Here is a 27,152-nt window from a genome sequence, read left to right as displayed (position 1 = left end):
AATGCTCTGAAATCTGCCATTTGGAAGGATACTCGATCCTTCACAAGGCACTGGCCTTAGGTGCCCAGACCAGCCTTGGTCAGCTCCAGTTAGGGCTGGGGAAGACTTGGCCCTCAGACCAAGGTTCTGAGACTTCATTGAAGTACCTTGCAGCTCAGAGGAAGCTGTTCTTAGTCTCACTTTTTGTAAAGTTGAATAAATTATTCTGTGGTTCTTCTGGAGATTGAAAAAATGCATAAAAGGATCCAGGTAAATTTCTTCATTCTTATTCGGTGTTGAAATAGCACAATATAGCTTCTGTCCAAAAATACAAAACGGGGTGACACAAATCCCTCTATAATGATCAGCCCTGGATGCTTGAAGGTGGCTTTCAATTTCCCTTATGTAAACTCCCCCAACTCACTGCTTCAGGCATAATTTCCTTAGGTGTGGGGTCCTTAACTGGTGATAATTGGGACTCAATTTAACACTCCTTTACAACTACAGTAGGTAGGATCTAACTTTAATTCTAAGGTTATGCTATGCCAAGGAAGTATAGGTCACATGGGATGTGGCACGTGGTACTCTAGTACAGCTATTTTCAACCTTTCTCATCTCGGCACACAAACTAAAATGTGACCAAATATCTTTGCCAATCTGGCCAAAATAGGTATAATAGAGTAGTGGTGTGTTTCTTCACCATCCTGGTCAACTGAGCCAGGAATAATACATTAAAATGTTCCTGGTGTGTTAGCCATGCCTGGATTTAAGCTCGCTCTTTGAGTAGATAAATGTCTTACAGGTTGACTGCTTCCTGTTCAAAACCTAATATGAAACATTTGTGAATTAAATTATTGGTCATTTCCATGACTTCTTTCAATTGATTTGGGACACGTACTGATAAGTGGTTTGACTATTGACGACGAATTGTGCAGAGAAAATTGTAGTTTAGGATCTTTATTAACCTGTTTTCTGATAGCACAGAAAATTCTTTGGCCTGTCGCTTATTTCTATAAGAAAGTTTCTAAAAAGGACACATTGAAAACTTTAGAAGGGCATAAACCAACTGGTTGCCTAGGCGGGGTGACATGAAAGATGGTTTGTACTTACTAGTAGTGCTTTGCTGTTTACCAGTTTATTTCATAGAGAGTTGAAATTAGAAAAACACATCAGGTCTATTTCACTACCCACACGCTTGCCCCCTGCAAGAAAACCTTTCTGATTTATCACTGCCTGTTAGAATCTTTTTTTTAATTCTAAAAATGTGAATAACTCAGAAGTATCTGAGTTTTTAAGATGCCCAGCCAAAGCACTAATTCTTGGTATTATCAGTTTGATCAAATGAATTGTAAAATGAGAGTGTTGTGACAAATATGGGGCACCAGTGGGAAGAAAGGCCAGCCTGGTGCTTCCTAACCTCACAGCTGTGAGCACAGGAGTAAACACTAAGTATTTTGTGAAGCAGTGCCTCCCCAGCTTGAAAGAACTAGATCAGGGTGGAGTCGCATCAACCTTGTGATGTGACTTCACATTGAAAAATTCCACCCCGGTGCCTTGAATGGCTGTCCTGAGTTAAAGGGCCCAACTGTTGGCAGCCTTACAGCTAGCTTCAGGTTGGGAAACCTATGAGTTAGGGTCCCTGGAGAAGGCACTGTAAACCCCAAAGAGGAACAGGAGAGCCCCCAGGGAGATGAAAGTTTAGGAGTACAGGCCAGTGGCCTTTGGTGGTAGGAAACAGGCTGAGACCTCAGGCCTGGGTGGGCCCCTTCTCTTGAGGAAGGGCCCATCTAGGAGGTGGGGTAAGACTAGCTGAGCTCCATTGAATCTGTGTTGGGTGCTGAGGCAGAATCCTTCTGGATGCTCTCAAAGAGGGTGGCAAGTTCCGGGTTGGATCTGATTTGGGAGGAGAAGTCGGCCATGATGGGGCTTTTCCCCACTTCTGGGATGGTCAGCAAGGCAGCCACTGCCCTCATGGCAGAGCGCTTCAGTTCATCTTGCTTCTCAAACTCCTGCTTCACAGAACCAGCTTTGACCTAAAGTGGGAAACAACGAGCCATCCTTTATTGAGCCTGTCCTTGCACCACAGCCTCTGGCTTCCTCTTCACCATCTATGGCACACTCCCTTGCTTCACAATCTATGGTTCCAGCCTCCTGAGGGTTCCCTCCACCTCTGGGCTTTCTCATTCAAATCGGCTTCAAAGTCACCTAAAGGACCTCTCAGTAGCCAATCTAAATTACCTTTATTTTTTATAATAAGTTGAAGGTGATGATTCATGTAAAGTGTTCACTTAATCTTCCCCTGATTAGAAGTATTGGGCTGCGTCACTGAATGGATTACTGTCATCTGTCCATTTCTGTTACCTCATCCCCACCCTCTCCCATTTAGAGACTCTCAGAAATTCTCCAATACTTACGGAATAAAGGCCCTCGGTGACTTACCCAGACAACACTAGTCTCTTCCCCCTCAGGAATCTAATGGTCAAGAGCTTGGTAATAGGTTGGACGTCCTGGGTTCAAATGGCTCTGCCCTGTGAGAGCTGTCACTTCAGGTAGGAACTTTTTGTCCCTCACTTCCCCCACCATAAATAAGAGCCTCCTCTTACAGGGCTGCTGTGAGGATTAAAGGGCCTTGCAGGCTCATCCCCTTCTCTGAAACACTTAGCACCAGATGTGCTTTTGAAATACAGGAATTTGAGGGGTTTTAGAAAGGGATAGTATGCAGATGTCAGGCGATAAATACCCTGTAATCAAATACACTAGTATTTCCTCCACTAAGTTTAGGGAAAAAATGTAAGAATATTATGAATATCACAAAGAGGGAAATAAGGTCATAAACAGCCTGGTGCCCATTCAAGTTAAGTTTTGGTGCCAAATTACTATAGCCTTTTAGTTTCCAGAGCTTGGTAGGATTCAGAATTGTGGATGAGGGATTGGGGACATGGATGTGACAAGCTCTCATCACTGTGCTCAACAAATAGCATCCTTTGTGCAACCAGACTGAGTGGCTTTCGGGCAAGCCTCCATGAAAGTGAGTGAAGGGTGTCCTGACCCTGCGATGCCATTTGCAGCTCCTTCCTGTGAACTGGGTTTTTCTCCAAGCACTACGGTTCTAAGTACACCAGAGAGATTTGGCCACAGAGACTGTCAAGAGCCCTGCAGTACCACTGTTTTCTTTGACTTTATACTGAGTATATGTTAAAAATAAAAATTTGCAAGTCAGGTTTCTATTAATAAGTTACCTATTTTATCTGTCTTATCCACGTTAAAAAAATTTTTTTTGAAAAGGTGTTACTACTTGGAAATTACTGCTCTATGGGTGTCTCCTCTTTAAACTCCAATCTAAAATACTCTGCCCTCTTTGTGATTAAGTCTTTTGCTCTTCCAAAACCCAAATTAGTTCTTCATTCAATAGGTATTTACTGGGTAATTTACCCCCTAGGTGTGCCAGGCTCTGTTCTCAACATTGCAGCTTTCGTGAGACCTTTTGCCCGGATCCCTACACTGGACCCTTGAGGCACTCCAGTCTAGCAGCAACTCTGCCCCACACCAGTCAACAAATGATTTCTGTCCAAGAGTGCCTCAGTTTCCCAATTAGGATGTGAGAAGAGGGAGCCCATCATGTTCAATGTGTCCCTAGCACCTTGCACAAGGCCTGGAAATATTTAGTGAATGACAGAGACAGCTGGGTTTGAATCCCAGCTCTGCAATTTACTAGCGGTGTAGCCTCAGCCAACAACTTGGCCTCTCCAAGCCTCTGTTCCCTGTGTATACAATGGTAAGACTAAGAAGTAATAAGAACTTCATAGGATGACGGTGATTAAAATAAGCCCTTCCCACACCACCTGTATCTTAGGAGGTTCTTGGTAAATGGTAACTGAACGACCAGCAGAGGGCCCACAGGGCTGGACAGGGGCTTACTTTGGCAATACAGGTGGCCCTGAGAGGCTCAATGAGCCGGTCCACCCTCTGCAGGACAGGCGCAGGACACAGGGTAGCCAATCGTGCGAGCATGATGAAGGTCAGCATCTGCCCAGGAGGAAGGAGACAGTGTTTGGTGAAATGGCCCAGGACCACAAGAAGCAGGCCCTGGGGAAGAGCCGAGACTGGACCCAACACCTGGAGCTCAAGTCCAAACTTGAGCACTAATTCCCACTCACACCCCTGCCAGTGTCTGGTAACACCAACTATGCCAACTATACTTGATTGTCCTGAAGAGAATCAGATCAGAAGAGGCACCAGGTGTGTGTGTGGGGGGGGGGGGGAGTGCAGTTCTCAAGCTCAGATATACCAACTGGGCCAGGCAGGTACTGTTCATGGGTGAAGGGGGCCAGATGGGAACTGGGAAGGAGTAAGGAGTCTACGGTCCAGACAGCAGCTACTAAGCTCCACTCTATTGTGGCTAGATGGGAATGTGGCCCAGACCTGACAGACTGTTTTCAAAAGAAACCCTGATTTTCATGTAAAATCTCTCAATTTTTAAATGTTGGCACCTGATTTAAACAAAAACTATGTGAGCCAGCCCTGGCCAGGTAGCTCAGTCGGTTAGAGTGCTGTTCTGAGACACCAAGGTTGTAGGTTCAATCCCTGGTCAGGGACAAGAATCAATCCATGAATGCACAAACAAATGGACCAACAAATCAATCTCCCCTCCCCCCCCCTCTAAAATCAATCAATAAATAGAAAATAAAAACTTTATGAGCCAATTAACATGCCTACAGGCCTGGATTCAGCATGCAGGAGAATAATGATGACCTCTTTTGAAAATGTTAAAATCCTCACAAACGATACACAATATAAAGGGAGGTTGTTCGGAAATCAATATGTCCTGCCCATCCCCACCAGCTATTAACCCTGCCCTCCACATGCCCCACAGCAAAGGAAGAAGACGGGCAGAACAGCAAAAAGCTATGACCCAGGGCTCCTCCACCTCCTGCCTTGTGCCCTTGAACTAGCCAGGTCTCTGGTTTCTCCCCTGCAAACTGGGCATCTAAACTCACTCTCCAAAGGTTAATGTGAAGGCTTGATGAGATAACCGTAGATTCCTCAACAGACGTCTCACCCACCCTCCTCAGTACCAAAAGGGGCTGGGTAGGAAATATGGATTTCAAACAACCACCCTTTATACTGTGTATCATTTACAGGGACTTTACCATTTTTTAAAATATATATATTTTATTGATTTTTTACAGAGAGGAAGGGAGAGGGATAGAGAGTTAGCAACATCGATGAGAGAGAAACATCAATCAGCTGCCTCTTGCACGCCCCCTACTGGGGATGTGCCCGCAACCAGGGTACATGCCCTTGACTGGAATTGAACCTGGGACCCTTCAGTCCTCAGGCCGACGCTCTATCCACTGAGCCAAACCAGTCAGGGCAACTTTACCATTTTTAAAAGCGGTCACCATTATTCTCCAGGCTGAAGCCAGGTCTGTAAATGTATCTAACTGGCTCACACAATTTTTTTGTTTGTTTTTGGGGTTTTAAAATCATCCCAAAGTTTTCACTTAATGCCCAGGCCTTGTCCTGTGCTCAAGAAGGGCATTGGCCAGAATGGGAGGTCAGGCAAGAAGGGCATTGAAGGTCAGGCAAGAAGAACATTGGCCAGATGAGAGAGAAGAACAAAGACTTGCTCAAGCATGGGAAAAAACCATGAAAAATAACTCACTTTTATCACTCAGTGGGTCTTGGCCACCTTTCACATCAGTACACAGACAGAGAACTAGCTCACTCTTTAATGTGGCTAGGATTCCATGACTGGAGATACCCAGTTTATGGAGCCAGTTCTCCATAAGTGGACATTTAGGTAGCTGCCAGATTTTCCCAATTACCAGAAATCAGTGAAGAAAAATCTTGAATGTAAAACTCTGAACATATGTAGGAATCAGTCCAGAGGCTCTTGGACATGGACAAGCTTTTGTTCTAGTTATTGCCAACCATCCGAAGAGCTTGCCAGTGTAGACTCCCACCAAAGGTGTTTCAGACATGGGTTCTCATATATATATATATATTTGATTTCAGAGAGGAAGAGGGAGAGAGAAACATCAATAATGAAAATCATTGATCGGCTGCTTTCTGCATGCCCCCTACTGGGGATGGAGCCTGCAACTTGGGTACGTGCCCTTGACCAGAATCGAACCCAGGACCCTTCAGTCCGCAAGCCAATGCTCTATCCACTGAGCCAAACCAGCTAGGGCAAGACATAGGTTCTTATCAGAAAAAAAAAATCAATACAGTTATTTTCATGGGGGTTCCTGGGGTAGGAAGTGAGGGACAAACAAGCAGTGGGCCCAGTAGTGCCCTGGCTGTCCCCTTGGTATGGGGTGGGCATGGGTCTGGCAGGGGGCTCATCCTACCCGGATATCATAGTGGTCCTTCAGGCCGTCCTCCACATGGTTCAGGAACTCGCAGATGACCAGCTGGCCCAGGCAGCTCTCGAGCAGTGAGTACATGCACTCGAAGGCTGCCTTCCGCACATCCAGCCCATCATCCACTGTGTGCTTAAAGGGCCCCATCTCCACCTGCAGGAGGGAAGGATGTGACCCCAGAGTGTAAGAACACCTCCCCTAGTTCCTGCTGCATTCCCCACTTCTGTTGCTCATTTTACCTGTGGGGAGAAACTGAGGCTCAGAGTGGATTAAGTTGCCCTGGCAGGGTCACGCAGCTGGAAGTGGAGGGTCCGGACTTGACCTAGGCCATGGAGCCTGGTCATCTGATGAGCTGGACCCTAACCCTCAGCAGAGCCCCACCAGTCAGGCCCAAAGCTCCCGCTCAGTCCTCCCCCAGCCTCACCTCTCGGATAAGGTCTCGGCGGATCTTTGTCTCCCGGTAGAGGAGGGGCAGGATGTCATTCAGCAGGTCCCGGACCAACGAGGGCTTATTGTGCACGGCTGAGTTGAAGAAAGTCAGAGTGGCCCTGCGTACGTTCAGGTCTGGGTCCTGCAAACTCTCCATGAACTCTCCTGGCAGAAAAATGAGAGGGGATGTGAGAGATGGCACAGCCAAGACAGAAACCATCTCTAGCCCCACATCAGTTACCTGGTCCATGTGAGTCATGCATACCTGGCTGAATGGGGATGAACATGTTCTGAGCATCTACTTTGCACAACAAGCCTTCGAAGTCCAGATAAGAATGTGGACTCAAGTCTGGCCTGGGTTCAAATCCAAATTCTACCACTTCCTAATTCTGGGACCTTGGAGAGCCTTGATGTCCTCATCTGTAAAATGGGGATAATAGCAGTATCTATTCTGTAGCAATGTGTTTATGATTTAAAATGTGGTAGTATCTAAAGCACATAGCAGAGGTCCTGGCACAAGGCAAAGATCCTACAAATATTAACCTGATATTATTATAGATGAGGCTCCTGAAGGTCAGAGAGGTGAATAAACTTACACAAAGTCATACTTTTCTGAGTAAATCTTTTTGGATAGTTTAGACTTCTCTGTATTAATGTTTTATATATTCAATAAATAAATAAAATCAAGAACTGGTGCCTGGCCTATGTGGCTCAGTGGTTGAGCATTGACACATGAATCATGAGGTCACCAGTTCAATCCGTGGTCAGGGCATATGCCCAGGTTGTGGGCTCAAGCCCCAGTAGGGGAGGTGCAGGAGGCAGCCAATCAGTGATTCTCTCTCATCATTGATGTTTCTATCTCTTTCTCCCTCTCCCTTCCTCTCTGAAATCAATAAAAGTATATTTAAAAATATATATAACAACAACAACAACAACAAAGACCCATAGGCTTGGAGCTCTGAAGAAGTGAGCCTGGTCCTGCAGAGGCTCCAGGGAAGGAGGGCTAAGCCTCCTCCCAACGAAGGCTCCTCGAGTTCCTCAGGCCAGAAGGTCCCTCAGACAGGGACAAGTTAAGGATCCACTCTCCCTTGCCATGGTGCAGCCCTGCCCAGTTAGGTGCCCACTGAAGCCAATGTGTTAGAGAGGTTGGTAGAGTTCATGGAGCACTTTCTCCCTCAATTATACATGGACTCTCCAAAACTTTAGAACTGCAGATTTCCATGTTCCCATTTTACAGATAAGGAAACTAAGCCTCAGAGGTGAGAAGGGGGATGTTGGGCTCACTCAGCAACTGAGTGGTAGCAAAGGAGTTTGAACCCAGGCCCTGCTGCTGTTATGATGATGAGGTGGTCTCCTGGTCTCCAACTCCCTTCAGTTAATGTGTAAGAAAAATCAGCTAAAGCTCAAGAAGTGTGTAGGGGACTGAATGGGGCTGGAGACAGAGGGGATGCTCTACTCACTAATGAAACTCTTTAGGAGGGGGTCAATGGGATGGGGCTGGTCCAAGATGAGGAACTTGACCGCTGTGATGACAGTGCTCCGGGTGTTCGGCTGACCTGCAGGACAAGAGACAGTGGCTTGGTGAGGGGCAGGGCCAGTCCTGGATACTCACAGGTCAGAAGGTGCCAAGACTCTCCTCTGCCTCCATGGAAGACAAAAATATACCCCTCCCACCTGAAACTCCCCCAAAATCTTTGGGAAGGTCAATGCTACCATTTCCCTTGGCAGCCTAGAATCTTCCTGATTCTTCCCGCTGCGGCTGAGAGAATAAAACTCTCAGTTTGCAGGTAACCACATTGCCAGATACAAACAGAGAACCAAGAACTCAAGAGCAGCCCAGCCGGTGTTGCTCAGTGGTTGAGTGTCGATCCAGGAACTAACAGGTCTTGGGTTTGATTCCTGGTCAGGGCACATGCCCGGGTTCCTGACTTGATCCCCAGTAGCAGGTGTGCAGGAGGCAGCCAATCAATGATGTTTCTCTCTCATTGATGTTTCTACCTCTCTATCCCTCTCCCTTCCTCTCTGAAATCAATAAAAACGTATTTTTTTAAAAAAAGGAAGAGAAGTGAGATGCAGACCAGCGTGAGGGGCTTACAGGGAGAGACGACAGGGAAGTCCCGTGAACTCGCTAGGAGCAGGCCACCAGTGTGGCTCTGAGCTTTCTTCTCCGAAACCAGGGGTAAAAAGGACGTGGGACTGGTTAGCTGGTTCAACAGAATGCAAGAGGCAGAAACAAATCAGAGCTTAGAAAAGGCAGGGCTGCTCCTCATCCTGAGACTCGCCTCTCAAGGGTCCTTGTGAAGAGCCCTGGGAGTTTAACAGGGAACGTCCTCAGGGAATGCTCTTCCTGTTCATGCAGGAGAGGGCTACACAGCTGCTTCTTATCAACCCAGCAAGGGCTTAACATAATCACCAACATAGCAACAGCAGCAGGTACGAAGGGTTGATTAGGTACCACAACACTAGACAAAGCACTCTGCCTACCTTATGTGACATGATACACCCAATGACCCTATCAGGGGACCAGCTGACCAGCTCCAGGCCTGGAGGCCTTTCGTTCTCAGGGGCCCAAATAGCCCCACAGGTACACCTATCTGCTTTCTTCCTCCCTGAGCTGTGGAACACCCTGATGTGCCCTGATCTGACCACACAGAACCTGCCCCCTGGTTCTTGCCCGGCCCTCCCCAATCCCCAGGGCATGGCATCCAGTCTTCGTCTACATTTCCATTTGCTCCTGACTCAAGCGAGCCCCCAAAAGCTCCACTCTGCAGCTGCAGTGTCTCGCCCCTCAGAGAACTGCTTTTATTAACCTTTGCCTGGAACATGAGGGTGCTGTCCACACCAAGGATTATGAAAGTGGCATCATGACATGTTTATGTTGAAGATCAAGGACTCTGTCTCCTCCACTCCAGAGATCTCACAGGAGGAGGCCTGTAAGTCTCAGGAAACAGTGTTTAATGACTCCTCTGCCTTTATCTTACACACAAGATCCTAGCTCACTATGTGTGGTATGTCAGAAGCTCAGGGGCAAACTGCCCACCAGTGATCTGGGTGCATACCTGCAGCAAGTTGCTTCCGGAGTCGGGGCAGAAGGAATGGTGGGTTGGCGAGGACAAGCTTCCCGATGCACTCAGCCACTACCCCCCGGGTGCCCTCCTCGGCACCCTCGCAGCGCTGGAACAGCAGGGCCCAGATGTCCTCGGCGTAGGGCTTTAGGCTGTCAGGCTGGGCAGCCCCCAGGGCCTCCCTGAGCGACTGCAGCAGCAGGTACTGCCGCCTGGGCTCGGCCTCTATCTGTCCCAGCAGGAAGGGCAAAAAATCGGGCAGGTTCCCAGCGCCCACACGGCCTAGTGCATAGGAGGCTGCAGCCCTCACGTCCTCACTGGGTGACCCTAAGGCTTCCAGGAGCACAGCCTTCAGCTCCCGCTGGGGGCCAGGCCCGGCCACCTGGCCCACCTCAGCCAGCGACAAGAATGCCAGGACCTTGACTCCCGTGCTGGAGTTGGGTGACCTGGCATCGCAGACCAGGCGGTTTGCTGTCCCTGCTGCCTCCTGGGGACAGGCAGCTGTGAGGGCTGCCACACACCGAGCCAGAGAATGGAACACCTGCTTGTGCAGGCCCAGCCCACTGTCCACAGCCTGGTCGTAAACAGGCGCAGTGAGCAGGCCCATGAGCTTGGCGTAGTCCACACACGGGGGCCGGGTCCCCACCAGAGCCTGCAAGAAGCCTTGGGCAGCTGCCAGCACACCTGCTGGCAACAGGGGCGAACGCAGCAACTGCAGCAGCTCTGAGAGCACAGGGCCACTGACCTCAGCCAAAGAGGCTGGCTGGGCCTGGGTCACTGTGGTTAGAAAGTCTACAGCCAGCTGGGCCACATGCATGTCACTCTCGCTGACCAGGGCAGGCAGCTCCGCCAACACCACCCGAACAGCAGATGGAGGGAGGCTGAGTCCCTGGCTCTGGGCCAGGGCGTCCAGGGCAGCCAGTGTGGCCAGCCGTAGCGCCCGCTGGTTCTTGCGCAGGAATGAGGCCAGTATGGGTAGTGACTCGGCCAGGATGGGCTGCAGGTCAAGCTGCAGCGGGGACACAGCCACGAGCGTCAGGGCCTTGACGGCAGGCAGCCGGGTGATCTCATTCCGCAGGCGGTCCAGGAGGAGCAATAACGATGGCTGCAGGTCATCCCCCAGCCGGTCACCCAGGTGGCCCACAAGGTGGCCCATGCAGGAGATGGCCCGCTCCTTCACCTCCTGGTCCAGGTCGGTGGCACGGAGCCGTGCCAGGGTGGCTGCAGACATCTCTCCAACATATGGCTCGGGGTCCAGCGTCCGAGGCCTGTCCAGGGGCCACAGGGCCCGCACCAGCTCCTGTAGCACGAGCAGGGCCTCGGCTGCGATCTTGTAGAAAGGGTCAGACACACAGGCCATGACTGGAGGCAGGAGGGTGGGCAGGTGTGGATGGAAGGCGTCGGCGGGCTCTGTGCCCAGCAGCCCCTGCAGGAATGCCAGGGCATCCATCCGAATGGTGGAGGAGTTCGAGCGGTCCGCCAGTGAGAAGACGATGCCTGCAGGATGGGTGCAAAAATTATGGGCCACAGACCCTGAGCCAACACAGTCCTCCCTGGGTGCGAGGGCGGAACACCCACAGGTGTTTGAGCTGGATGGCTCTGACGCAGCAGATTCTAAGAGGCCAGGGTTTGGCTGGGGCCAGGGCTGAGGGACACAAGGCCACCTGAAACCAGGAGGTAGGGCCTGCACTCCAGCCTTGTTCTCACTGCTGGCAATGGGGAGCCACTGTATGTTGCTCAGTAGGGGCACCCTCAAGGATTGGGGGCCAGATTCTGGAAGAGGCCCAGGACAGCAGATTCCAGGTTCCAGTCCATCCTACCTGCTACCAGCACAGGCATGTGCTCTGCCAGGCTGCCAGGGAGGATGCCCGCCAGCTCGGTGAGGAGGCTGAAGCATCCCTGGCGGACCCTGACACTGCGATCTTTCAGCTGCCGTTGCAGGGCCTTGATCACAAGGGGCACCTGTGGGCAAGTGAGGGGGAGGTCAGTGACCACCCAGAGAGCTTCCACACCCCAACTCCTGAGGGGCATTGCTGGGTGCCTACTGGGGACCCCAGGGTGGAGAGGATCACTCCATCCCAACCTTTTCATCACTCGCTCTGTACCAGACACCTGATTCTACACTCAGACCTTCTGAAGTAGGTACTACACCTCGGCCCACCTTACAGATCGAGAAGTAGGTACAGAGAGATTAAGTAACTTGCTCAAAATGACATGGGCAGTCTGGCTCTCACCCCTGCACTCCAAGGGCCCATTCTCTTCCCCAGCTGGGTTCTCCCCAGATGAGCTCATCTGCTCCCCAAGCTTCAGATGCCAGCACAAAATGACACCCGATCTACACTGTCAACGCCAGACTTGAGAGTGCTGACTGCCCACCTGATGTCTCCATTTGAACATCTGAGAATCTTGAACATAAATGTCCAGAACAGAACTCTGGACATCGCCCTCTTCATGTTCTTCCACCTCAGGGGACTGCACTCCATGCTTCAGCCAGAGTCTAGAACTCACATACCACCTCCCTGTCCCTTCCCCCACAGCCACTCTATCAGCAAGACCCCAAAACTGTGTGGTGCAAGGGCAGGGCTTTTACTAGTATTTGTCCTGTTCCCCGTTGTGCCCCAGCCTGATGCACAGAGCCGGGCACACAGTGAGTGCTCAATATGCACACGTCAGTGGACGGATAGATGGTGGGGTGTGTGGATGGATGGAAGGGTTGTGAGAAGGTGGGAGGGTAAGTTGTAAGAGGGGGTGGGAGGGGGAGAGAGGTGAAGGTGTGCCCACCTGTTCTCGCAGCATGTGGAGGCTGCTGCCAGTCTGGGTAGGCTCCTCAACGGCCTCCACCCATCCCTTCGGGGGCCGCGTTTGCCGAAGCAGCACGATGTAGGCCCCAAAGACATCAGCCTTGACATTCTCCTCACGCTCCCTGAAGCGGCGGATGAGCGCTGGCGCCAAGGTGCAGTGGAAGGTGGGTAGCAGGTCAGGCCGAGAGCTGATCAAGGCTGCCATGCACTTGGCTGCTGCCCGGCGCACCTTCCAGCTCATGTCATCATCGTCACTGTACTCGTCCTCACTCTCTGGGGCAGGAACCAGACACCCATGGAGCCCTGCACTCTGTAGCAGATGGATAGGGAGCTGCCTGCCCCACCCAGGTGGTCTCCCAGGATGGAGAGGTGAAGAGGGAGCCAAGCCCATGTTTCACCTTTTGATGATCATTATTTACACACTATAGGGGTGGGCAAAAGTAGCGTTACAGTTGTGAGTACATGAAACACAGAGTGTATTCTTGCATTATTGTTTATTAATTATTGTATTTTCCATATGAACAACTGTAAACCTACTTTTGCCTACCCCTGTAATAGGAATGTTACCTACCATTTAATGAACACCTACTGTGTGCTGGGGATGGCACCAAGCACGTCAAATCCACAACCTCATTTTAGCCTCACAACGACCTTGTGAGACAGGGATTACTTTCCCAATGTAGAGATGAGAAAATTGGGGCTCAAAGGGAAGTGATTGGCCCCAACTTACATGAGCAGGGAAATAGCTGGAATTAAATCCAAGTTCTTCTCCTGCCTCCATACTCTTCCCTAGTTTGACTACACCAGGGAAAAAACTGACTTCCAAGACTTTAATGAGGACCTAGAGAATCCATTTGGAGCACAAAACCCATCCTTTGGTTTCAGGGCTGGCTGTGTGATGTTTCATTTATGGGGATTCCAGGAGGAAGAAATAAAATAGGGCCTCCTTTTGCATTGCCCCACCCTACCCTGCCGCAGCCTCTCAAGGGTGCTGATTGCTTGGCTTCTAAGCAAGAAATACTCTGTGTGGCTTCCTACAAACAGTTCCCCTGAGAGGCCAGAGCCCACACAGTGCCTGGAACCCCATTTTATAGATGAAGTGATATCTAGAATAAAGATCAGAGACGGTGAGAGCCTCTCCTGAGGGCACACAGCTAGGGAACAGGATAGCTGAGATTCAGGCCCACGAGGCTTCCCTATAACACCTGTGGAGACACCCAAGGCTCAGAGGGGGATGGTCCTAGTCACAGGCTCAGAGGCCACAGTGTTCTTACCCACGCCTCTCAGAGCTGGCATCTGGACAAGCCAGCTTGTCCCATGGGATGGTCGCATGGGTGCAACCTGGCAGCTTAGCAGATGTCGCCTCTGAAGGACCATCGTTTGTTACCTCCACCCTATGCCACCCTGAAGAAATATCCACAGCTCCCTGTTACTAACAAGGAAATGCCCGATCTCCCTGGCTTGGTATTCGAGGCCCCAACATGCCTGTCCAATCTTGTCTCCCACCATCCCATCTCATTCCAAGTACCCCACCAGACCCTAAACCCCTTGCCTCTATTGATGTCCTGCTTTGAGAACACAAGGGGCACCCATCCGAGTGACAAACTGGATCACAGACACAGAAGGAAAGTAGCCACTGAGTTCATTCCCCATCCAGGTATCATTCTACCATTCGAGATTCACTCTGCTGGGTTAAAGGATTCTCTCCTGGAAGCCATGACTAAAAGGGTAGCGATGGCAGTGTACAAGGTCAAGAGGTCTTTCGGACATGGCTCCAAGCTCCAGCTATGCCACTTCCTAGCTGTGTTACCTCAGAGCTGTGTTATCTCAGGCAAATCACTTCTCACAGTCTGTTTTCTTGTCTAAAATACGGGGCTAATAACGAACACCTGGTTTTCTAGGGTTACTGTAAGGAACCTGAAATAAGAGAGTGCTCTGGACACCAGGAGATGCTCAATAAATGTTAGTGATTACTGCTACCCTTACTGTGCAGTCAGAAAGGATGGGGACAGTGGAGAATCCAGATTATGGAAGGTAGGGCTGGAGCCTGAGGAACAGCTGGGATCAGGATAAGGGCACTCAATGTGGCCCATCTTTGGCTGGGGAAGGGGGTCCCGGTAAGGCTGCACTCATTTCCACCCTCCTCAAGTTGGCCACCCACCTTGCTCACTGGATTCACTATCCTCTGTCTCCATCTGCTCCTCATCCCCGTCACTGTCATAGTTATAGTTGGGGTCATGCTTCATGTACTGGAGGCACAGGCTGGTTACATTGGGCACGTGAGGGCCCATCTCCTTGGGGCACCTGTGGGGTGGGAGAGGGAGGCTCTGGTGGACCCAGGCAGGACAGGGTAGGCAGTGGGGCCCAGTGATGAGTCCTGAGATCTTACGGCTCTGAGGCCAGCATCCTGCCCCCAACCCTGCCCCACCAACTTCCCAAAGAAACTCTGGGGCCCCCATCATCCAGCATCCCACTGCACCTACTTCCTCAGGAAGGCTTCGAAGGCCTGGAGGCAGGACTCCCGGAGCTCATCATCATCCAGGTTGCAGAACTCCTCCACCAGAGGTACCAAGCGGTCCAGGTGGGCCCCTGTAAGGCCAGGTGGGTCACTGAGGACAGGCCAGACCCTCTCCCAGGCTCTCCTAACCCACAGCACTCAGTCTGCCCCTGCACCTGCATCCCTGGCCACTGCAAACCCAACCCAGAGGCTTCAGAGTCAAGCAGATGTGGGTTCTAGCTCTGACTCTGCCACCTATGGGCTCTCAGAGCCTGGGCACGTCACAACACTTCTCTGACCTTGGTCTACTTATCTTCACAGTAGAGATAACAATGCCTACCAGATAGAGATTTTGTGAAGATTAACATGATGCAGATAAAGAGCTTCGACCAGGTCCTGGCACACAGTAGGCGCTCAATAAGTAGCACCTGTTGTTGAAATGATTACATGTCCTTGCCTATTTCCTGTACTAGGTTGTAGCCCTGGGTGGAAAAAGGGGAGAAGCAGGTACTGCCCTTTGAGACCAGACAAGAGGGGCCCTTGCCCGATCCCTGGGCTTTAGAGGGTCCCCCACTAGCCCTTCTCCAGCGACCCCCTTCCCCACTTTCCTGCCCACCTGACCCTGAACCTTTGTCTAGGTCCTGTGCAGGCCTCCTTCCCGGGTCCATGCTCCCAAGAGTGGCCACGGGGTGGCTGCAGTTTGTCGTGAGAGGGTGGAGAAGAGAAGGCCGGGAGTAGATAGAGTGTGGACTGCGGGCTGGGGTCCCCAGGTGTGCATAAGGCCGCTCTCAGGGAGAGAGCCAGAGGGAAGGGAGGGGCAGACCATGGCTAACCCTACCCACACTGACTTTTTCTAGCCCGGAACTCCAAGGCATTTGAGAGTAAATTCAAACCTGATTGCAGGATTCCATTTCCATAAAATTAATTTATGGTCGCAGAAAACAGATCGGTGGTATCCCGGGGGGCGGGGATAGGGGGTAGGGGGCGAGCGCCTAAGGAAGAGATGGACCACAAAGGGGCACAAGGAAACGTTTGGGAGTCATGGGAATGTTCTGCATCTTGACTGTGGTAGTTCCATGGGTGGACCCAAAGGCGGAAACACACTGAATGGCGCACTTAAACCAGTGATGGCGATCCTTTAGAGCTCGGCGTGTCAGCATTTTGAAAAACCCTAACTTAACTCTGGTGCCGTGTCACATATAGAAATTTTTTGATATTTGCAACCATAGTAAAACAAAGACATATTTTTGATATTTATTTTATATATTTAAATGCCATTTAACAAAGAAAAATCAACCAAAAAAATGAGTTTGCGTGTCACCTCTGACACGCGTGTCATAGGTTCGCCATCACTGACTTAAACAGTGTGCTTTATTGTACATATAGTCTCCCAGTAAAACTTCAAAAATCCAAACCTGGCTTGCAGGTTGTTATGAAGGTATAGTTGTCAAAATAAGAAGATAGAAGTATTTTACTTTTAAAATTTTTAGTAGATGTGCTGCAAAGCGAGCACTTATTTATTTTTAAAACATTTTAAGTTTGGTGAAATGATTTATAATTATCTGAGGCTCAGAAGCACATGGCTCTCAGGGCCCACGCTCCCAAATTATTAACCCCACCCCCTTCTAGAGGTGGCCCGCCCCAGGCTCCGCCCCCTGGGCCCAGGGCCTTGCTCGGTGCCCCAGCACCTACTCGCCTAGACCCCGCCTCCTTGCCCAGGAGCCCAGCTCCCTTACCCAGGCGGTGGCCTGCCTGGCGGCCTACGCTGCCCAAACACTGGATCAGGGTGCGGATGGCAGCGGGGCTGGCGGGTGCGCGTGGGCCCGGCAGCCGGTCCAGCAGGTGATCGGCGAGCTCGACGAAGAGGTCGGTGCTGCAGGTAGCCGCCAGGTGGCCCAGTGCCCCGACTGCTCGCTTGCGCACGGCCAGGCGTGGACTGCTCAGCTGAGACAGGAGGCAGTGCAGGAGGCTGGCGTGGAAGGCACCGAGTGGGGGGCCCAGCCTGGGGAGCCGGAAGGGGCGTCAGGCCGGCCCACTGGGTAAGCACCCTGAGCCAGGCACCTCATGACTCCCCATCCTCTCCTGGCCTGCTCCCACGAATTTAACAACCCAATTGCCCCTGTTAAATGGAAAGGCACCCTGCAACTGTGTGGTGTGATTATTTATTATTATTATTACGTAAAGAAAGCAGAGAGGGGAAGGGACTTTCTCGAGGCTACCCAGCCAAGAAATGCAAGGCCAGAGCTTGAACCCAGATGTCCAGGCTCCCGGCTTGGGAAGAAGACACAATGGTAATAGGTATGGGGGCTACAGTGAGGCTGCCCTGATTTCCCGGGAGTCTGGGCCTTGCCCCAGTGTCCATCCCCCCTCACACTGAGACCAGAGTAGTCTAAAACCTACTCCTCTGCTATCTCCCTCAAGCTCCTTCAATGGCTCCCCAGTGCCCTTTGAAACAGCTGAGCTCTGAGCTCACGGCGAGAGGCAACACAAGAGAACGGTTTTTATACAAGTAGAAGGCGGCCCCTGCCCACCTTAGCAGCTTCTATCCTCACCTTTCGACCACACTTGTGCATTTTCTGTCCTAAGACCTTTTCTTCTTTCACTCTACACTAGCACATTGACCTCACCTTCCCATATCTCTCCATCCAGCCCAGACCTCTCGTCTGGGTTTCATTTATTTATGTGTTGACCTATGTGATAGGGCCTGTGCTGGGGGCGCAGGTGAGCAAGGTAGATTCTGCCTTCAGAACCTGCCCTATGGAGTTTTCAGTTGAGTGGGGGCCTCCCAGGTACCTCAACCTCAACATGCCCCAAGGTGAATCCATCGCCTTCTTCCCCACACCTGTTCCTGCTCCCAGAGGGCATCCACCACAGAAATGGCCCTGGGTCTGTGCCCCCAGCTGGTAAAGCCAGACCCCTGGGCATCATTCTTGAGTGTCTCTCACCCACTCCAAGCCCTGTGGAGTCTGCTTCCAAAATACAACCTGAATTCACCTGCCTGCAGAAGCCTCCAAACCAGTCTCCCTACCTATTCCACCCGCTTCCATCTACCGTGCACACTGAAAATAGGATGCTCAGTCTAAAACTCACAAATTCCACACGGCATTCCTCGGCCCCTGCCGGCAGACCCTCCCCGGCTCCTAACACCTTCAGTATGATTGTCACCGCGCCCACCTCCAGCCCTCAGGCCTCATCTCTCCACATCGCCCTCTCCAGCCCAGGGATGCCTTGCATAACCCTGGGACCGCCTGTCTTCTCCTGCCTCTGCTCTCTGGGCCAAGGGCAGTCTCCTCCTCCAGTGTCCCCCTTGTGCCCGCCCATGCCTAGCCAAGTCCTGCCCTTTCTTGAAGGCTTATCTACCAAGACCCTTTCTAGGAAGGGACTCCACCCTCCACCTGGGTTAGGGTCTCCTCCCCTGAGCTCCTACAAGCCCTGCTCTTATCCTTGCTGGTGTTCTTACTCTACTCACAGTTGATGTGTCTGTGAGCTCCTTTCTAGGAAGGACCAAGGCTGAGCCACGCCACATTCCAGAACTAGCCCAGCACCTGCCATTTCTCTGGCCACAAAGTAGGTGCTCAAATCTTGGGCGGTTGAATGAGTGAGTGCTTAAAAATGTGCAGTACAATTTAAAACAAGGGCCCAGCTATATTAGCTCGAAAGAAGAAAGAAAGAAAAAGAAGAGGGTGAGGAAGAGGAACACACCTGGGCTTCAGCTATGGAGAGACCTGAGTTCAAATCCCAGGTTCTGCCATTTACTGAGAGTGTGACTTCGGGCAGGTCACCACACCTCTCACAGCCTATAACATTGTGACAAACGAGCTCTCCTTTGCAGGACTGCAGGGCTGATTAAGGAGCCCTGAGCACAGGGCCTGGAGTGCAGAAGGTGCTGGCTCTGTGGATTTAAATCCTTCCCTGTCCCCTTTGCTCCCCCTCCTACCCTGATCCTTCTTGCCCGGGGTGGCCTCCTGCACCTGCTCAGCATGTCAGAGAGGATGTCCAGGGCTTCCAGCTGCACGGCCACGTCCTCCTGCTGGGCAATGGCACTGGTGAGCTGGCCGGTAATCTTCCGGCACACATTGGCGGCCAGGCCGGAGCCTGCACAGAGCACAAGATGGGCATGGTGAGTTGCAGAGCTGGCCTCTACCTCTGGTCAGCCTTTGATCTGCTGACCCAGGAAAGCCAGGGCCTGAGCAGTCCTGTGCTTGACCCAAAGTCCTGACCAAACTTAAGGTGACACTCAGGGAGCTAGAATTGATGGCCAACCCCTCTTCCCACCAGGGTGAAGGGAAAAGTTAAGCATTTCCTTTCCTGGACTCCCTTACCGTTAGGAGGGGCCAGATGACCGCATTCTGGGGGATTCTAGGGAGACCCATGTTTTTCTTATAAAGGGCAAAAGACTTGGACAGAGACTCAACCCTGTCCTACTTGAGCTGCTAAATGAATTGCTGCAAAAATGGAACTGCTGCTCCTCTACTTCTTTAAGATGCCCACGAGTTACATTTTGTAACTTGCAGCTAAAAGCATTCCTGACACCGAGCCATGAACTTAAGTAGATAGGAATCTGAATTCTCTGCCACTGACTAGCTGGTTGACCTTACATAAGTCCCTTCACATCTCTGAGCCTCAGTTTCTTTAACCATAAACTAGGACAAATAATTAGAGTACCTAGTCCCTGGGACCTGGGTACCTGTGGCTGCAGGGGGTAACTCCGACAGGACAGTCTTGAGGCCGATGCCAGCAATATCACGGAGCTGCTCCTTTTCTGACCGCATGTTGGCACAGAGAGCGTCCACAATGGTCTCCACCTGGTACTCCTTCACTTTGCCCACCAGAGGACCCAAGCTGACAGGGAGGAAGAGGGAAGGAGGGAGGGAGGAAGGGAGGGAGGGGGTTCAAAAGCCCCAGGCTCAGCCCAAGTCAGGCTGCCCATTATGTTCCCTCAAGCCAAGTCACTGTCCAACTCCACTGGACTCCAAGAGCTGCTTAGCAATTCTTCTCTCAGAGACTGTACCCCAGAGGGGCGGGAACCCCGGGGAGCTCCCCCACTAGGGGAGCATAGCCAGACAGTGCCTCCCTGTCCCCCCACAAGGCCAACACTCACCACTTGACTGCCAGGTTCTGCACCTCGCCATTCTTGTCCTCTAGGAGCTTAAGCAGCATCTTTACCACCTTGCGCTCGCTGTCCTCATCCAGCTGGATGGAATCCTTCTGCAGCTCTGACATCAGGTCACTGGTGGCCATGAACCTGGGCAGGGAGGGCAGAGGAGGATTTTCAAGCAGCTCCTGGGCCCCAGTGATTTGGGAAGCTCTTAGAGTTCTCCCAGAAGCAGACCTTGATACAAAGATTCAAGGGAAAGTAAATTATCCGGGCTGCGGACACAGTCAGGCTCCCACAAGAAGACCGGTGTGTGAGAGACACCAACTTCACATTGGGGCCGACCAGGAGTGGCGGCGCAGAGCACACTAGCTAAATGCTTAGGGTCTCGAGGCTGGAGAGGTTCTTGTCTCTGCCATTTAAACAAATGTGGACTTGGACAAACCACTTCACATTGCGGGGCCTTGGTTTACCTGTCTGAAAAATGGGGATGAGAATAGTATTTGCCTCAGTGGGTTGTATGGAAGATAAAATGAGATAATGCATGTGATGTGTTTAGCACACAGTTGAGAACTCAGGACATAAACACTCAGTAAGTGGCACTGCCATTATTATAAAGACACAGTACATCATTCACATCTCATTCATGCTAGAAAGTTGAACAGACACCTTTCAACTAAGTCAGGTGTCAGCAAGAAGGCTCTCTACCAGACAGGTGGAAGGGGCTACCCCTGCCCACTTCCACTTCAGCCCCTGCCCTCAGACCAGTGGCTCTCAAACTGTAGCCAGCCTGAGAACCACCTGCAGGGCTTGTCCAACACCGCTGGGCCCCACCCCCAGGGTTTCTGAGTCAGTAGGTCTGAGCTGGGGCATTTCTAACAAGTCCCTGGATGATGCTGAGGGGCAGGGACCACACTCTGAGAATCACAACCCTTGGCCATGCTGAGGGGCCTGAGCATGTCTTAGACACTGATGTCAACAGCTGACCAATCCCCAGCTGTGGCTCCTGACCTAGGTGGTCATTGGAGTCAAGGGCTACCCACCCTCAGGTGGGCAGATCCGTGTGGCCTGATGCCCTGTTCAGGGCATTTGAACGTGCAGAGGCAGATTGAGCTGGAAAGTCATGGAGAGTTGGGCTGCAGGGGGCACTGTGGAGCCCCATTCCTGCCAAGATTCAGAAAGGAGGGCAGAGTCTTAAACTGGCAGCCCTCAGCTGTGTCCACCTTGCAAATGTTTGGGAGAGTTGACATAAATGTAATGATTTCCAGATTCTCTTGAAAACAGAACATTTGAATACAACTGGGCCTACTGTCCCTGGTGACAATAACTGGCTCTAGCCAAGTCATGGCTGCCCTCTTTCGGTGGGAGACACACGCTCCAGGCCACCAGGTTCCCATCAGGCCCACTCCACCTGCTCACAGGCTCTTGCAGGCACTTGAGAGTGGACATCAGAGGAGAAAGCAGGACAGAGCAGCAAGGAGAGATGCCATGAAGTCGGGACCAAAGAGTGGTGGCTCCAGGAAGCTTCCAGCTTTTGCTGACCCACCAGGCCACCCCTCACACCAGCCTTGCTTTCTGGCTTGAGCCAGTCAACCCACCAGCTCTGACAGCCCTCCCCCTGCCTATACCCCTCCCCTGCAAAACCGGTCACAGTCCGCCTCATTTTTGCAGGCACAGACCTGCTGCTGGATGTCATGATGGCCCACACCATCCTGTTACCAGAAGGGCACCTGTCGCTGTCACAGCTGTATATTTTTAATGTTGGGATAAGCCTCAAGCTGCTGAGAGAAGGAAGGAGTGGCAGGGCTGACTGTGTCCACCTCTGGGCCTGGCCATCACAGGAGAAGCAGCCAAGATAAGGTGAAGGAAGAGGCTTGGGTCTGAGCCAGGCCAAGGCCTGGGTTAGGCACATGCACTCCTAGGTCTGTCCAGCTGAAGGGACATTCTCAGAAGGCAGGCAGGGTCTCTAAGCTGCAGTCCATGGAGAGCCAGCTCAGCCTGGCAACCCAAGGGATGTGCTCCTTTGCCCAAGATGGGCCTTCTGTCCCTTCTTTCTCCTCCACCTGTTGAAACCTATTCATCTGTCAAGGGCCCAGCTCAAATCAGCCTCAGGGATGACTCCTCTGACCACCTGCCCTGTCCCCTTCCCCACGCTCTCTCAGCACACTTGGTTCCTCTGGACAGGACCCCTCAGAGAACTGCGCCCCTCCATCACAGCACTTCTCACACTACACTGCACACTTGGTCACCCATGTGTCTCCCCCATTAAATTAGGAACTCACAGGGGCTTGTCAGTTTCATCTCTGGGACTCCAGGCCCAGCAAAGAACAGGTCCAAAGAGGGCCTGGAGCGGGGGGCGGTGGGGAGGGCAGAGTGAGGGCAGGAAGGGAGGAAGGTTAGATAGTCAGCCTCTAACCGGGCTCAATGCCAAACAGCTGTGTAAAAACCTTAACTCCGAAATCAACCCTTCTGAAATATGCCTCAGCATTGCAGACACCCCCACCCCAAGTTCCTGGAAACACTTAGCTCTCTGAGAGAGAAAGCTCTATGTGTATATGTATGTGGTGGTGATAGTGGGGGTGTACAGGGAAGTGTTTAATTGGGTAGACAAGAGCTTGAGCACCAAAGTTTGGCTTTAAGTAAACACACTGGTCTTGTCACTTATCAACTGGGTGACTCCTCTCTGAGTCCCGCTTTTTCCACCTAATATATGAGAATTTCCTTTGCCCTACTTCATAACATCCTTGGGAGGTATTAAGAGGGCAATGAGTTCTTAGCAGACGAGGAATCTTGGCTCAGAGAGGTTGCAGGAACTGCCCAGTGTCACACAGCAAGTTGGGAGGAAAATGAGCCCCACCAGCCCTGGATCCTCAACCAATACCATTGTGTTTTCAAGAAATGATGTGGGGACTTCCTGCCAGACCCCCCCAGTTTACCCATTTCCCTGTTAGAGTCAGAGTGGGAACGGGGCAGCCTCCTGCCCACAGAGTGGGGGCCCAGGGATAACAGGGACCAAAGACTTCCTCCACCCTGCGGGGGACCTCCATCTGCAGGATCCTTGCCTCCAGGATCCAGAGGACACAGTCTCAGTTTCATTCCAGAGAAACCTTAGAGGAGACTCAGCGGAAACACTCAGCCACATGGGTGCCTGGACAGCTGGTCAGCAGGACCCGGCCTCTCTGGTATTTGGACTTTAAAAATAGACACCATCCTCTTATGCTTGAGTAGTTTTAAATGTTCTCAAGGCCACTGGCAGAGCAGGCTGAAGGGGCTTCTTAGGCTCTAGGAGGCAGGACCAACCCCTCCAGGAGACCAGACCTAAGGTTCTAGAAACAGTGGTACAAATCCCCTCGGCTGTGTGACCCCAGGCCAGTCACTTCGCCTCTCCAAGCCTTTGGAGAACAGGAAGAGCAATCATTCTCACCCAGGTGGACAGGTGGACTGATGAGATGATGCTGCAGAGCAGAGCAGGGAGCCTGGGACACAGAAAACATTCACTGAGCACCTACTGGGTACAAAGAACAGGCTCTGGGACGGAAAAAGGAAGCTCACAGTTTGGTGGTCCAGGAGCCCTGGGTCTCCGGAGGCTAAGATGTGACATGGCAGAAACATGGGCAGAAGAGGTGTGGGAGCTCAGGGGAGGTGCCTAAACCTGCCTGGGTGTCAGGAGGCATCCCAAACAGGTGACAACTGAGTCGGAGTTAGCCAGGTGAGGGGGGAAATGAGGATGGGGAACAGAACTTCCAGGGAAAGGCCCAGAATGGGGAGAGGGCATGGCAGATTTCTGATATGCACCAAATCATGGGTCCATCTATTAAGTGCTTACCTGGTGCCAGCCACTAATCTAAACATTCCACGTACATTAACTCACTTCATCCTCACACCAACCCTCTGAGGTGGGTTCTATTAATATCTGCACTTATAGAAACAGAAGCTGAGGCTCATGATGGGTTAAGCAGCCTGTCCATGGTCACACAGCCAGTAAATGGTTGGGGCCTGGATCTAAAGCCAGAACTGTGGCTCAAAGGCTCTGCTAAAGCTATAGTAGAGGCTCTTGAGGGGTGTTGAGGAATGGGTTTCAGGAGAAGGCAGAGGGGTCAATCTCTTCACCAGTCAGGGGGCTGGAATCAGACGGCCTGTTAAGATTTCAGCCTCTATGTTTTGGACTTCGAGTCCTCCACTTCCTAGCTCTGTGACTGCACCTAGGCCCTTCATGCCTCTGGACCTCCATTTTCCTATCTGTAGAATGGGGATAAAATGTTCAACAAGTGGGTGTAGCTATATTGGTCTCTGCAGGCTCCTTTCAGCTCAGAGGGTCCAGTACGGGTTGTATGACCATGGGACACACATCCCTTCACCTCCCTGGACCTCAGTCTCACCCATTCCCCCCAGGATGAGGAGGTTGGACCAGAGGTTTTCTCCATTCTTTTCAGCTCTGTTCCTGTGTGGCTCCCTGATGCTGGGGGAAGGAGGAAGAAGAGGAGTGGCACACAAAACCCAGAATCCTCCACCCTAACCATCATCTATCTGTGCTTGCAAAGCCACTCAGCCCAGTCTCTCCCTTCAAGCTGTGTCAAAGACCAGGGAAGGGAGGGGATGAGATGGGAAAGGGCGCCCTGATGTGCAGGGAGAAAGCCTGGAGTGATATGGGGAAGAGCGAAGCGGGAGGGCGCTGAGGTTATCAATGAAAAAGTCAACTCCAGGCCCTAACTGGTTTGGCTCAGTGGATAGAGCGTTGGCCTGCAGACTGAAGGGTCCCAGGTTCAATTCTGGTCAAGGGCATTTGCCTTGGTTGCAGGGCACATCCTCGGTAGGAGGTGTGCAGGAGGCAGCTGATCAATGTTTCTAACTCCCTATCCCTCTCCCTTTCTCTCTGTAAAAAATCAATAAAATATACTTTAAAAAAAAAAGTCAATCTCGGGGTTTGATCCCGGGAAGGGGCCGGGTTTCGATGCAGGAAAGAACAGGCAGCGCTAGGCTCCCTCGCTTCACTGTGGGAGCATCCAATGCGGGGCGCGGCGAGGGCTGGGCAGAGGTGCAGAGGCAGAGGAAGGGTGCAGCGGGGGAGCTGGGGCCTCAATGGGGGCAGGGGGCAGGGGCTGAAGTTTGCACGGCGGGCGGTGAAGCAGGGATTAGAGTCACACGCCGGTGGGGGCGTTGAAGGGGGAGAGGTGCGGGCTTCACGCCGGGAGAGGGGGGAGGAGGCAGGGGCTGCGGATCCTGGGGGTGGGCCGGCGCGTCGGGAGGGGAGGGAGGCCGAGGGTTTCCGTGGAGGGGGAGGCGGGGCGGGCAGCGGGCGCACCTGAAGTCCTTGTCGCTGGACGTCATCTTCTCCAGGAGGCTGGAGATGTGAAAGGCGGCGGTGCTCATGGTGGCTGCGCGCCGCTGGCGGCCGGCGGGAGGGAATATGGCGGCGCGGGCGCCCCCTGCCCCGCCTCGCCGCCCGGCTGCGCTCACCGGACAGAAATAGCAGCCCCCGCCCCGCCCCGCGGGCTGCTGCTCCGGCCTCGGCCGCCGCCGCTGCGGAAGGCAGAGCGGGGTGGTCCGCGAGAGGCTCCGTAGTCCCTCCTGAGCGTCAGCCCCAGCACGTGGACGGCCAGCAGCGGCTTGCATGCTCCCAGCGACGGGGAGGTCACTACTTATCACGGGACCACTCCTCCCTGTGATTCCTGTGGGTCCCGGCTTTTCCCTTTGAGCCCCTCGACCCTGCTCGGTGGCCGGGGCATGGTATCACAGTCTCAGGTTGGAACCCTAGTTCCGCCAGTCCCCCTCCTGTGTAGCCGTGGCCAAGTCACTGTACTTCTCTGGGCCGCAGCTTTCTCCTCGAAGCATTCAGGGAACAGGAGCTGCTACTTGTAGGTCAAGCCACCCACAGCCCTTCCACCCTACCCCACTTCTCAAGGCGGTCTGTCCAAGAGCCAGGTAGGATCTGAAAAGTGTACACCGAGGCCGCTGCCTGCCACCCCCAACCCTCAGGCCACCGGGATCCGTTTCTTCATTTTATAGCGATGCAGCTGAGACCCAGAGAGGCAAAGGGTCACCCATCTGGGATGGAGTTAGGACTGGCCCCAGAACCCTTAATACTTTGGGCAACAATTCTTCCGTGAAGCTGCCCACAGTTACATTCAAGTTGTGTGGAGGACAAGGAGAGCCCTCTCTAAATAGCCAGGAGGCTGCTGGCTCTTGGGAAAGGGAGTAGCTCCTGCTTTGGAGCAAAGCAGTCCTGGGTTCAAATCCCTGCGAGGCTGCTTCCTGGCTGTGTGGCTTTGGATAACAAGACACGCACTGAGCCGGGCCGGCCAGGCTGTAATGTCTTTCTTTAACAGGGGTAGGTCTTATTCTTATTATCTACAATGTATTTACTTACATGTTCAATGCTAGTATTCTAAGTGTTGACACCAAATATGTGATTTTTTCCCCCTCATACCAAGCAATTCTGGCACTAACTACCCATAGTTAGCACAGCCTCCAAATATGAAGGGCTTATTTCCAGGACACTTCCTCCATTTCACATGCCAATTGCAAGTCTAGGCCTCCCACAGTTCTGACTGACCTACTATTAATCGAGGGTTCCCAAGGCTTCCTCCTCAGGTTCAATAATTAGCTAGAAAAGCTCACAAAACTTAGGAACAAGTTTACTTATGTTTGTTGGTTTATTATATTGGTATAAAGGATATAAATGACCAGCCAGATGAAGTGGAACATATGGTGAGGTCTGGAAGGGCCCCAAGTACAGGGGCTTCTGTCCCCATGGAATTGGGGTACACCACCTTCCTGACACACTAATCTGGAAGCTCTCTGAACCCCATAGATTAGGGATTATTATGGAGGCCTCATCACCTAGGCATGACCAAATAAATATTAGCTCGGTCTCCAGCCTCTCTCCCCTCCCAGAGGCTGAAAGTTCCAAGTTTCTAATCA

At 52.1% G+C, this 27,152-nt stretch overlaps 1 protein-coding gene across 3 annotated transcripts; it reads right to left on the bottom strand.

Annotated features, from left to right (window-relative positions):
• Positions 1 to 920: 920 nt before the first annotated feature.
• CAND2 (cullin associated and neddylation dissociated 2 (putative)) lies at positions 921 to 26,065 on the bottom strand. 3 transcript variants are annotated; one of them, XM_036332244.1, is made up of 16 exons: positions 25,534 to 26,062; positions 23,656 to 23,707; positions 20,238 to 20,381; positions 19,824 to 19,978; positions 19,108 to 19,231; positions 16,873 to 17,138; positions 15,123 to 15,228; positions 14,801 to 14,943; positions 12,620 to 12,912; positions 11,659 to 11,800; positions 9,833 to 11,335; positions 8,234 to 8,329; positions 6,769 to 6,938; positions 6,333 to 6,497; positions 3,898 to 4,005; positions 921 to 2,012 (listed from the first exon to the last, which is right to left on the bottom strand). In XM_036332244.1, the coding sequence occupies exons 3-16, from the start codon at positions 20,375 to 20,377 to the stop codon at positions 1,785 to 1,787; spliced, it is 3,639 nt and encodes a 1,212-aa protein (XP_036188137.1). In that variant the 5' UTR covers positions 20,378 to 20,381; positions 23,656 to 23,707; positions 25,534 to 26,062; the 3' UTR covers positions 921 to 1,784. The 3 variants fall into 3 exon arrangements, 2 of the variants coding, with proteins under 2 accessions (XP_036188137.1, XP_036188136.1); XM_036332243.1 differs by lacking the exon at positions 23,656 to 23,707; XR_004971518.1 differs by lacking the exons at positions 921 to 2,012; positions 3,898 to 4,005; positions 6,333 to 6,497; positions 23,656 to 23,707 and adding an exon at positions 7,039 to 7,193 and having other exon boundaries at positions 6,805 to 6,938; positions 25,534 to 26,065.
• Positions 26,066 to 27,152: the final 1,087 nt, after the last annotated feature.

This window comes from Myotis myotis, unplaced genomic scaffold, assembly GCF_014108235.1.
Source record: "Myotis myotis isolate mMyoMyo1 unplaced genomic scaffold, mMyoMyo1.p scaffold_m19_p_13, whole genome shotgun sequence".
NCBI lineage: Eukaryota > Metazoa > Chordata > Mammalia > Chiroptera > Vespertilionidae > Myotis > Myotis myotis.
Note: the sequence above shows the minus strand (reverse complement) of the source record. Positions and strands in the feature narration are given on the sequence as shown.